This window comes from Bufo bufo, chromosome 3 (assembly GCF_905171765.1).
Source record: "Bufo bufo chromosome 3, aBufBuf1.1, whole genome shotgun sequence".
In the NCBI taxonomy this organism is placed as follows: Eukaryota; Metazoa; Chordata; class Amphibia; order Anura; family Bufonidae; genus Bufo; species Bufo bufo.
In genome coordinates, this window is record NC_053391.1 from 691,789,443 (window position 1) to 691,802,582 (window position 13,140).

Consider the following 13,140-nt stretch of genomic DNA (forward strand, 5'->3'; position numbering starts at 1 on the left):
TATTATTTTACATTCATTTCATTATTAATGTATTTATTTTGTAGTTATTTTATTTATTTTGGAGATTTTTTTATTCATTTATTCTCGAGATAGTTGATTTATTTTCCAGTTATTTTATTTATTTTGTTATTTCATTTACTTGGTAGTTTTTTTATTATGTCATTTTTTTAAATTCATTTATTTTATATTTACTTTTTGTAGTTTCTTTGTTATTCATTTAAACATTTTGCCATTCATGTTTGCATCCTTCATATTTTTAATTAATTTTATTAATTTTTTTTGTTTACTTTTATTTTTTAATTATTTTGTATTTATCTGTTAATGTGTTTTGTTCTTAGTTTTCATTTTGTCTTTGTTTCTTGCGCTCGGTTTTTATCATTTATGGCCCACCGGGGAGGCGGGGGATTCCTCGGTGGGCCCCCAGTCTCCTGCCCCCTGTGATAAGACAGAGGAGTAATTATTTCTCTTGTTTCTCAGGAGAAATTATTATTGTAGCCACTAGGTGGCAGTATTGCACAGTGATGCAGCCTCCTACTGGTGTAAATTGTACAGGAGGCCCCGCAGTATCTTCTAAGCTTCCCGGGCTGCTGGCAGTGAAGGAGGAGAGAACATGCTGCTCTCTGCAGAGTTCAGAGTAGCATTGGGGGGACTCTGCCCTAGGTCCCCCCAAAGCCTCTGCTTTAGGTGCACCCCCATTAGTGCCAAAGCTCCAGATGCCCCCCAATGCCCCCACTCTACATGCACCCCTAATATTGCCTTTTCTCCAGTTGCCCCTCTAATACCTCTGCTCCAGGATCCCCACTATTACCCTGCCTCAGGTGACCCTAATGCCTCTTCTTCAGTTATGACCATCCGTTTGTGCCCTTTGCTCACGTTGCTCCTCTAGCGCCTTTGCTTGGGCTTTGTTAAAGGTTGTGACCTCCAAAGGGGGTTGGACTTATGCGCGAAAAATTCTGCACAGTGCTTCATATTCTCCAGTATTGACACGTATAGGTTTACACGGCGGCAGTGATGATATTCCGTATTTACAGGAATCACTGCTGCCATGTAAAGAGATACTGGTGGTGGAGGATTTAAAGGGGTTGTCCAGGTTTTCAAGTTATCCTCTCCACACCATAGGGCATAACTACACTGCTCAAAAAAATAAAGGGAACACTTAAACAACACAATGTAACTCCAAGTCAATCACACTTCTGTGAAATCAAACTGTCCACTTAGGAAGCAACACTGAGTGACAATCAATTTCACATGCTGTTGTGCAAATGGGATAGACAACAGGTGGAAATTATAGGCAATTAGCAAGACACCCCCAATAAAGGAGTGGTTCTGCAGGTGGTGACCACAGACCACTTCTCAGTTCCTATGCTTCCTGGCTGATGTTTTGGTCACTTTTGAATGCTGGCGGTGCTTTCACTCTAGTAGTAGCATGAGACGGAGTCTACAACCTACACAAGTGGCTCAGGTAGTGCAGCTTATCCAGGATGGCACATCAATGCGAGCTGTGGCAAGAAGGTTTGCTGTGTCTGTCAGCGTAGTGTCCAGAGCATGGAGGTGCTACCAGGGGACAGGCCAGTATATCAGGAGACGTGGAGGAGGCCGTAGGAGGGCAACAACCCAGCAGCAGGACCGCTACCTCCGAGGAACAGGAGGAGCACTGCCAGAGCCCTGCAAAATGACCTCCAGCAGGCCACAAATGTGCATGTGTCTGCTCAAACGGTCAGAAACAGACTCCATGAAGGTGATATGAGGGCCCGACGTCCACAGGTGGGGATTGTGCTTACAGCCCAACACCATGCAGGACGTTTGGCATTTGCCAGAGAACACCAAGTTTGGCAAATTCACCACTGGTTCCCTGTGCTCTTCACAGATGAAAGCAGGTTCACACTGAGCACGTGACAGACGTGACAGAGTCTTGATACGCAGTGGAGAACGTTCTGCTGCCTGCAACATCCTCCAGCATGACCGGTTTGGCATTGGGTCAGTAATGGTGTGGGGTGGCATTTCTTTGGAGGGCCGCACAGCCATGTGCTCGCCAGAGGTAGCCTGACTGCCATTAGGTACCGAGATAAGATCCTCAGACCCCTTGTGAGACCATATGCTGGTGCGGTTTGCCCTGGGTTCCTTCTAATGCAAGACAATGCTAGACCTCATGTGGCTGGAGTGTGTCAGCAGTTCCTGCAAGACGAAGGCATTGATGCTATGGACTGGCCCGCCCGTTCCCCAGACCTGAATCCAATTGAGCACATCTGGGACATCATGTCTCACTCTATCCACCAACGTCACATTGCACCACAGACTGTCCAGGAGTTGGCAGATGCTTTAGTCCAGGTCTGGAAGGAGATCCCTCAGGAGACCGTCCGCCACCTCATCAGGAGCATGCACAGGCGTTGTAGGGAGGTCCTACAGGCACGTGGAGGCCACACACACTACTGAGCCTCATTTTGACTTGTTTTAAGGACATTACATCAAAGTTGGATCAGCCTGTAGTGTGTTTTTCCACTTTTATTTTGAGTGTGACTCCAAATGGCCCTACTCCTCTGTTATACAAATACTAAGTTGGTGTTTACAACATAATAAATTCTATTCTACTGAACGTCATATGAGTGTGCCGTGGATTTATATTTTATTTTGACTCCAAATCCAGACCTCCATGGGTTGAAAAATTTGATTTCCATTTTTTTATTTTTGTGTGATTTTGTTGTCAGCACATTCAACTATGTAAAGAACAAAGTATTTCAGAAGAATATTTAATTAATTCAGATCTAGGATGTGTTATTTTTGTGTTCCCTTTATTTTTTTGAGCAGTGTATATGAATAGTGGGGTCCAATATTGCGACCCCCACTGATCCCAGAAACGGGTCCTGTTCCCCCTTTTTGATGGTGTGACCAGCCACACATACGCCCTGCTGCTCCATTCATTCTCTTTGGGACCACTGTAAATAGCCAGCGCTGTACTCCGCCTTCTCCGGCGACCCCATAGTGAATGGATGGAGAGGCAGGGCATATGCTTGACCTGCTACTCAATCAAGAAGGGGGATCAATGGGGGCTCCAGCGTTCAGCCCCCCACGAATCACTTAATTATCCCCGATCCTGTAGATAGAGGATAACTAGAAAAGAGCATTTCTATTTTAGTTTGACGCATATTTTGGGCCAGATTTTTTCATTTTTATTTTATTATTTTATTTTACACCCAAAGAAAACCTTTAAGGATAGGGAATGTGAAAAGGTCCAACAGCTATGACACGACAGGCGATAAGTGTCTGACTGGTGGGGGTCTGACTTCTGGGATCCCCATGATCAAGGGAACGTGGTCTTAAGACCCTTGTGTACATAGACTGGCAGTAATGTAGTTGAATGTCTCAGGACTCCTTTTTTCCTGATCAGTGGGTGTTCCAGCAGTCAGACCCCAGCAATCTGATATTTATCACCTATCCTGTAGATAGTCATTACGGTAGGACAACCCTTTTAATTATAATTAGAGTTGAGCGAACACCTGGATGTTCGGGTTCGAGAAGTTCGGCCGAACTTCATGGAAATGTTCGGGTTCGGGATCCAAACTCGACCCGAACTTCGCCCCGAACCCGAACCCCATTGAAGTCAATGGGGACCCGAACTTTTCGGCACTAAAAAGGCTGTAAAACAGCCCAGGAAAGGGCTAGAGGGCTGCAAAAGGCAGCAAAATGTAGTTAAATCCCCAGCAAACAAATGTGGAAAGGGAAATTAATTAAAATAAAAATAAAATAAATAAAAATTGACCAATATCAATTGGAGAGAGGTCCCATAGCAGAGAATCAGGCTTCACGTCACCCACTACTGGAACAGGCCATTGTCAGATATTTAGGCCCCGGCACCCAGACAGAGGAGAGAGGTCCCGTAACAGAGAATCTGGCTTCATGTCATAGCAGAGAATCAGGCTTCACGTCACCCACCACTGGAACAGGACACTGTCAGATATATTTAGGCCCCGGCACCCAGACAGAGGAGAGGTTCATTCAACTTTGGGTTGCCCCGCAATATAATGGTAAAATAAAAATAAAAATAGGATTGAATGAGGAAGTGCCCTGGAGTACAATAATATATGGTTAAGGGGAGGTAGTTATAAATGTCTAATCTGCACAAGGGATGGACAGGTCCTGTGGGATCCATGCTTGGTTCATTTTTATGAATGTCAGCTTGTCCACATTGGCTGTAGACAGGTGGCTGCGTTTGTCTGTAATGACGCCCCCTGCCGTGCTGAATACACGTTCAGACAAAACGCTGGCCGCCGGGCAGCCAGCACCTCCAAGGCATAAAAGGCTAGCTCTGGACACGTGGACAATTTGGAGACCCAGAAGTTGAATGGGGCCGAACCATCAGTCAGTACGTGGAGGGGTGTGCACAGGTACTCTTCCACCATGTTAGTGAAATGTTGCCTCCTGCTAACACGTTCCGTATCAGGTGGTGGTGCAGTTAGCTGTGGCGTGGTGACAAAACTTTTCCACATCTCTGCCATGCTAACCCTGCCCTCAGAGGAGCTGGCCGTGACACAGCTGCGTTGGCGACCTCTTGCTCCTCCTCTGCCTTCGCCTTGGGCTTCCACTGGTTCCCCTGTGACATTTGGGAATGCTCTAAGTAGCGCGTCTACCAACGTGCGCTTGTACATCTTCCTATCACGCTCCAGTGCAGGAAGTAAGGTGGGCACATTGTCTTTGTACCGGGGATCCAGCAGGGTGGCAACCCAGTAGTCCGCACACGTTAAAATGTGGGCAACTCTGCTGTCGTTGCGCAGGCACTGCAGCATGTAGTCGCTCATGTGTGCCAGGCCGCCCAGAGGTAAGGACAAGCTGTCCTCTGTGGGAGGCGTATCGTCATCGTCCTGCGTTTCCCCCCAGCAACTCACCAGTGATGGGCCGAAGCTGCGTTGGGTGCCACCCAGCTGTGAACATGCTTCATCCTCATCCTCCTCCACCTCCCCCTCATCCTCGTCCTCCTCGTCCTCCAGTAGTGGGCCCTGTCTGGCCACATTTGTACCTGGCCTCTGCTGTTACAAAAAACCTCCCTCTGAGTCACTTCGAAGAGACTGGCCTGAAAGTGCTAAAAATGACCCCTCTTCCTCCTCTTCCTCCTGGGCCACCTCCTCTTCCATCATCGCCCTAAGTGTTTTCTCAAGGAGACATAGAAGTGGTATTGTAACGCTGATAATGGCGTCATCGCCACTGGCCATGTTGGTGGAGTACTCGAAACAGCGCAACAGGGCACACAGGTCTCGCATGGAGGCCCAGTCATTGGTGGTGAAGTGGTGCTGTTCCGCAGAGCGACTGACCCGTGCGTGCTGCAGCTGAAACTCCACTATGGCCTGCTGCTGCTCGCACAGTCTTTCCAGCATATGCAAGGTGGAGTTCCACCTGGTGGGCACGTCGAATATGAGGCGGTGAGCGGGAAGGCCGAAGTTACGCTGTAGAGCAGACAGCCGAGCGGCGGCAGGATGTGAACGCCGGAAGCGCGCACAGACGGCCCGCACTTTATGCAGCAGCTCTGACATGTCGGGGTAGTTGTGAATGAACTTCTGCACCACCAAATTTAGCACATGCGCCAGGCAAGGGATGTGCGTCAAACCGGCTAGTCCCAGAGCTGCAACGAGATTTCGCCCATTATCGCACACCACCAGGCCGGGCTTGAGGCTCACCGGCAGCAACCACTCGTCGGTCTGTTGTTCTATACCCCGCCACAACTCCTGTGCGGTGTGGGGCCTGTCCCCCAAACATATGAGTTTCAGAATGGCCTGCGTTTACCCCGGGCTGTGCTGAAGTTGGTGGTGAAGGTGTGTGGCTGACTGGATGAGCAGGTGGAAGAAGAGGAGGAGGAAGCCGAGTAGGAGGAGGAGGCAACAGGAGGCAAAGAATGTTGCCCTGCGATCCTTGGCGGCAGAAGGACGTGCGCCAAACAGCTCTCCGCCTGGGGCCCAGCCGCCACTACATTTACCCAGTGTGCAGTTAGGGAGATATAGCGTCCCTGGCCGTGCTTACTGGTCCACGTATCTGTGGTTAGGTGGACCTTGCCACAGATGGCGTTGCGCAGTGCACACTTGATTTTATCGGATACTTGGTTGTGCAGGGAAGGCACGGCTCTCTTGGAGAAGTAGTGCCGGCTGGGAACAACATACTGTGGGACAGCAAGCGACATGAGCTGTTTGAAGCTGTCTGTGTCCACCAGCCTGAATGACAGCATTTCATAGGCCAGTAGTTTAGAAATGCTGGCATTCAGGGCCAGGGATCGAGGGTGGCTAGGTGGGAATTTACGCTTTCTCTCAAATGTTTGTGAGATGGAGAGCTGAACGCTGCCGTGTGACATGGTTGAGATGCTTGGTGACGCAGGTGGTGGTGTTGGTGGTACATCCCATGTTTGCTGGGCGGCAGGTGCCAACGTTCCTCCAGAGGCGGAGGAAGAGGCCGAGGCGGCAGCAGCAGAAGAGGCTGAGGCGGCAGCAGCAGAAGAGGTAGCAGGGGGAGCCTGAGTGACTTCCTTGTTTTTAAGGTGTTTACTCCACTGCAGTTCATGCTCTGCATGCAGGTGCCTGGTCATGCAGGTTGTGCTAAGGTTCAGAACGTTAATGCCTCGCTTCAGGCTCTGATGGCACAGCGTGCAAACCACTCGGGTCTTGTCGTCAGCACATTGTTTGAAGAACTGCCACGCCAGGGAACTCCTTGAAGCTGCCTTTGGGGTGCTGGGTCCCAGATGGCGGCGGTCAGTAGCAGGCGGAGTCTCTTGGCGGCGGGTGTTCTGCTTTTGCCCACTGCTCCCTCTTTTGCTACGCTGTTGGCTCGGTCTCACCACTGCCTCTTCCTCCGAATTCTGAAAGTCAGTGGCACGACCTTCATTCCATGTGGGGTCTAGGACCTCATCATCCCCTGAATCGTCTTCCACCCCGTCTTGATCCCTGACCTCCTGTTCAGTCTGCACACTGCAGAAAGACGCAGAAGTTGGCACCTGTGTTTCGTCATCATCAGAGACGTGCTGAGGTGGTATTCCCATGTCCTCATCATCAGGAAACATAAGTAGTTGTGCGTCAGTGCATTCTATCTCTTCCACCGCTGGGGAAGGGCTAGGTGGATGCCCTTGGGAAACCCTGCCAGCAGAGTCTTCAAACAGCATAAGAGACTGCTGCATAACTTGAGGCTCAGACAGTTTCCCTGATATGCATGGGGGTTATGTGGCAGACTGATGGGCTTGGTTTTCATGCGCCATCTGAGCGGTTTCTGCAGAAGACTGGGTGGGAGATAATGTGAACGTGCTGGATGCACTGTCGGCCACCCAATTGACTAATGCCTGTACCTGCTCCGGCCTTACCATCCTTAGAACAGCATTAGAACCGCCCTATCCGTGTCTGTAATGCTGACAATAATAGGACATGTTCTATCGTTTTGCAGAACGGACATGCGGACACGGAATTCACACGGAGTCTTTTTATTTTTTGCGGCCCCGTTAAAGTGAAGGGAACGGTACGGACATGGAAAAAAAAAAGCTAAGTTAGTGTGCAGGAGCCCTAAGGTGGGCCCCCAGAATCAGTTACACTGGTGGGCCCCAAGTACCCCAGTCCGACACGGTTTCTAGTCAGCAGTGACATTTTAGTCTGGAGAGTTGAATCCTTCAGTAGAGATTGTTGGTGTCCTTGTCGTCGCCGGCGTGAGTCCTGGAGGAAGCGGCACACTTTTCAAGGGTCATCCTGGTGTCTCAACGGAGCATCCTTCTAAAGGTACAGAAAATGCCATCTTCCATCTGAATCCTCCTGAGACTGAGGTGTGAAGGACTCCACTGTGTAGACCTGGGAAGCATCACACATTTCCAGGATCTGCATCTGGGCGACATACGGCTTATGCCAAAAAAATACTGAAAGTAGAAAGTGGAAAACGATTGACTATGCATTTGTTTAGATAAAAGCACAAAGTCCTGAGCGGCGTATAAATCTGAATTCTTATGTAAAATGACACTACTTCATTTCTACTACCAGTGTCAGTATGCACTGCATTCCTTGCATTGTATTGATGGGCTATAAATGCTTGTGACTGGTCAACTCTGTGATGTCATCATAGGAAAATATGGTGTATTTCATCCTCAAACAGTGACATTCCTGTCTATGGGCCACGTTCAGTACTGCAGCACAGCTTCATTTAAGTGAACGGGGCTGAACTGCAATACCAGACACAACCTGTGGACAGAGGTGGCGCTGATTCTGGAAGAAAGTAGCCATGTTTTTCAAATCTTGCTCAATTCCTTTTACAGTATATTAAATCTAGCTGCTTGAGTCGATCTCCTAAGGGTTCTGGAGGTTCCAGGTATGGACATTTCTGTAGCCCTGATCTCTTATTGTGGGAATCAGTGATGGTCTAGATTCACAGACACATCAACAAGTCTCTATGACATGAAGTTACATAGCGCCCCTAGTGGTGGCATTTAGCAGTGCAGCAAGCAATATTCTTCACGGAGACCATACGGAACCAGTGTCTCTGCGTTTACGGGTAGAGCAGTATAAGTAAGAACCTTGCACCCTGCAAAATCTGCCATATTTTATTGATGTCATTAATACGTTTTTGTTTGTTTTTTTACTTTTTTTTTTTAGTTTTTCCAAAAGTTTTACTCAGGACGTTGAAAAATCCAATCTATATCTTGGTGGTTTTGGCTCAAGCCAATCTGTCGGCCATGATATGCGGGCTGGCGACCTTCATGGCCAAATTTCTGGAGAGGCAGTTCTCGGTCACGGCGTCCTTGGCTAATCTGTTGATCGGTAGGTGACCCCATTGTTTGCTTCCAAATGTAAATCGGTGATAGGTCACGTGACCAAGGTCATGTGACGCTCAATTCGCCATTGCCATTGAGCTCTGTTGGAATGTGACCTAAGAAAGGAATGTCACGTGACCTCACTTGCACAAAAATTGCATTAGGTGCAAGTGTGGGTCCCCCAGAGATGAGGAGACTCTAATGGATGAGCGCCTGGAGCGTGAGACTCCCCTCCAATAGTTCAGAATAAACTATCTGAAAATGGGTGCCAACTACTCATTAAACAATGAGGACTCTGACCGCAAGAGCTTACAATCCCCCAGCTGGCACAAGAGATATAAAGAGTTAACTTGGGCCCAAAAAATTAAGGAAGCAACAATCCTCCACCTAGAAAGTGCAGCCTATACATCTATGGGAGCTGTACAAATCTGTACTCAATGATTGCCCCCTAGTGGTGGCTCCAGGCTGCCTTAACATTGTCATTTAACTCTACAGCTGCCTACTCCTCAAAATGTGCCCTGTCCGAACCACCCAGTAAACATCCCGTTTTTGGATATATTTACATAAGCTGCGCCCTCTGGAGTCCATACAGTGTTACAGTCCTCCAAAAAGTGGGACAGTTGGGCAATATGTGGTCGGGGAATTGGAGCAATGCCTGTGACCGATCTACACAACCAAAAAAATAATTGAATATTATTCCTGTAAACATTTTTCATCTGGGTGGCCATTGGATGATGCAGCCATGTACATGACATTACTGTGAACTAGTCAACCTTAGGATAGGCCATCAATGTTTGATTGGAGGACTGAGACATCAGGAACCTCCTGTCGATCAGCTTCCCTAGTGGTTACACCTGGTACTACAGTTTGTCCTCTAAGAATAGGGTATCAATATGAAAACTAAAAAAGACAATCATAATAGAAACCATGTGTAACTCTCCGAAGGTACAGGTTCTCCTCGAGGAGACCACCAGCTGCTCATACCTACAGAATGCTTCATTCTATGCAAAATAGCTCTCCTCCATAGAGGAGTTTGGAGTGAGGGTGGAGAAGACACCGAGATAGGTGTCCTGCAGGTACTAGATATTGGTTCCTCCAAGAGTGAAGGTTTTAAAATTGAGTCACAATCTCTTTGGTCTTAGGATCCGTGAACATCCCGGGAGCAATGGCCGGCATTGTTTTAGGTGGAATTATCATGAAGAGGTTCCAGTTATCCTCTCGGCAGTGCGGAGCCATGTGTGTTATTGGATTGTTCTGCTGCATCCTGATTGCTCTTCCGCTGCTCTTCTTGGGATGCTCGACACAACAGTTTGCAAGTCCCCATGCTGACCAAGGTTTAAGGTAAAGAAAAGTCTTCTATGGAAGTGAGCTTCTCCAGACGACTGGCTGAGAGTGGAGCTGGGTGGTCACTGAAGCATAAGATCATACATGGTCCTAGAACTAGAGCGGCTGATATAAGGAGGTCCTAACGAGGAGGCCCTAATGAGTTATTGAGCTTACCTCTGCTGACTGAATGAGGGATGCACTTTTACTTAGTAAAGGTTCATGTTTTCAATGCTCCAGTCACATCCAGAGCTGCAATAAGGATTCTGCCCGCTTCTGCTTAACTTCCTCTCACTGCTACAGTGTGCAGATGTGATTGTCCACCCAGGGCAGAGTCATTATAAGCCACATCTAGTGGACTGTGAATGCAGCTCTGGGTGTGACTAGAGTACAAGACAGTCCAGTTTGAGTATTGATATGTAGATTATAAAGCTTTACTTTCTTCTCAGTGTCAGTTTACACTGCCCCTGATTTCTCAGGTTATGACGTGTCTCTTGTTTTTCAGTGTTGGACTTTGGCACAATGTGACCGAGTGCAGCAGCGAATGTGGCTGCTCCGAATCCGCTTTCAACCCAATCTGCGGTGCAGACGGCATTGAGTACATCTCTCCGTGCTACGCCGGGTGTGAAGGCGTCAACTTTGATTACAAGGATAATAAAGTGCTGGTAAGTGCTGAGTTAGTGGTAGCTGTCTTCTGTTAATCCTCTCCAGAGTCAGGTGTAACAGTGGCATCATTCTGATACTTGACAATGATATCTGACCATGTCCTAAAGTGAACACTGTACAACTGAGTAAATGGGATCTTCCTGGTTTGATGTCAGAACTATGATGTGTTCTCTGGGGCAGATGTCGCCTCTTCTTCTAACTGCCCCTTGAGAAAAATTGAGTTAGAAATAATGTAGCTGCATCTCCCTCCTCCCCCTCATAGCATGCAGCCTATATACCTAATGAACGAAAGATCCAGCAGCTGCATCTCCCTCCTCCAATCTCATAGAAAATAATCTATACAACTAATAATCAAGAGATTCAGCAGCTGCATCCCCCCCCCCCCCATAACACATAATCTATACACCTGAAGAGATCCAGCAGCTGCATCTCCCTCCCCCCCCATAGCATACAATCTATACACCTGAAGAGATCCAGCAGCTGCATCTCCCTCCTCCCCCATAACACATAATCTATACACCTGAAGAGATCCAGCAGCTGCATCTCCCTCCTCCCCCTATAGCATACAATCTATACACCTGAAGAGATCCAGCAGCTGCATCTCCCTCCTCCCCCCCATAGCACATAATCTATACACCTGAAGAGATCCAGAAGCTGCATCTCCCTCCTCCCCCCACCATAGCACATAATCTATACACCTGAAGAGATCCAGCAGCTGCATCTCCCTCCTCCCCCCATAGCACATAATCTATACACCTGAAGAGATTCAGCAGCTGCATCTCCCCCCCCCCCCCCATAGCACATAATCTATACACCTGAAGAGATCCTGCAGCTGAATCTCCCTCCCCCCATAGCACATAATCTATACACCTGAAGAGATCCAGCAGCTGCATCTCCCTCCCCCCCATAGCATACAATCTATACACCTGAAGAGATCCAGCAGCTGCATCTCCCTCCTCCCCCCATAGCATACAATCTATACACCTGAAGAGATCCAGCAGCTGCATCTCCCTCCTCCCCCCATAGCATACAATCTATACACCTGAAGAGATCCAGCAGCTGCATCTCCCTCCTCCCCCCATAGCATACAATCTATACACCTGAAGAGATCCAGCAGCTGCACCCCCCCCCCCCCATAGCACATAATCTATACACCTGAAGAGATCCAGCAGCTGCATCTCACTATATCCCCCATAGCATACAAACTATACACCTGAAGAGATCCTGCAGCTGCATCTCCCTCCTCCCCCCCCATAGCATACAATCTAAACACCTGAAGAGATCCAGCAGCTGCATCTCCCTCCTCCCCCCCATAGCACGTAATCTATACACCTGAATAGATTCAGCAGCTGCATCTCCCTCCCCCCCCCCATAGCACATAATCTATACACCTGAAGAGATTCAGCAGCTGCATCTCCCTCCCCCCCCCATAGCACATAATCTATACACCTGAAGAGATCCAGCAGCTGCATCTCACTCCTCCCCCCATAGCATACAATCTATACACCTGAAGAGATTCAGCAGCTGCTTCTCCCTCCCCCCCATAGCATATAATCTACTATACACTTGAAGAGATTAAGCAGCTGCATCTCCCCCCCCCATAGCACATAATCTATACACCTGAAGAGATCCAGCAGCTGCATCTCCCTCCCCCCCCCATCGCATACAATCTATACACCTGAAGAGATCCAGCAGCTGCATCTCCCTCCTCCCCCCCATAGCATACAATCTATACACCTGAAGAGATCCAGCAGCTGCATCTCCCTCCTCCCCCCCATAGCATACAATCTATACACCTGAAGAGATTCAGCAGCTGCATCTCCCCCCCCACCATAGCACATAATCTATACACCTGAAGAGATCCAGCAGCTGCATCTCCCTCCTCCCCCCCATTGCATACAATCTATACACCTGAAGAGATCCAGCAGCTGCATCTCCCTCCTCCCCCCCATAGCACATAATCTATACACCTGAAGAGATCCAGCAGATGCATCTCCCTCCCCCATAGCATACAATCTATACACCTGAAGAGATTCAGCAGCTGCATCTCCCTCCCCCCATAGCATACAATCTATACACCTGAAGAGATCCAGCAGCTGCATCTCCATCCTCCCCCCATAGCATACAATCTATACACCTGAAGAGATCCAGCAGCTGCATCTCCCTCCTCCCCCCATAGCATACAATGTATACACCTGAAGAGATCCAGCAGCTGCATCTCCCTCCTCCCCCCCATAGCACATAATCTATACACCTGAAGAGATCCAGCAGCTGCATCTCCCTCCTCCCCCCCCATAGCATACAATCTATACACCTGAAGAGATTCAGCAGCTGCATCTCCCTCCCCCCCATAGCACATAATCTATACACCTGAAGAGATCCAGCAGCTGCATCTC

At 48.5% G+C, this 13,140-nt stretch overlaps 1 protein-coding gene across 4 annotated transcripts in view; it reads left to right on the forward strand.

The window, feature by feature from the left end:
* Positions 1-13,140, forward strand: part of LOC120996564 (solute carrier organic anion transporter family member 2B1-like) — a 219,717-nt gene that overhangs the window by 141,804 nt on the left and 64,773 nt on the right. For all 4 annotated transcript variants that reach the window (XM_040426551.1, XM_040426554.1, XM_040426553.1 and 1 more), the window contains exons 9-11: positions 8,598-8,762; positions 9,898-10,096; positions 10,584-10,743. In XM_040426551.1, coding sequence (XP_040282485.1) covers positions 8,598-8,762; positions 9,898-10,096; positions 10,584-10,743 — 524 coding nt within the window. The remainder of the gene's footprint in view (positions 1-8,597; positions 8,763-9,897; positions 10,097-10,583; positions 10,744-13,140) is intronic.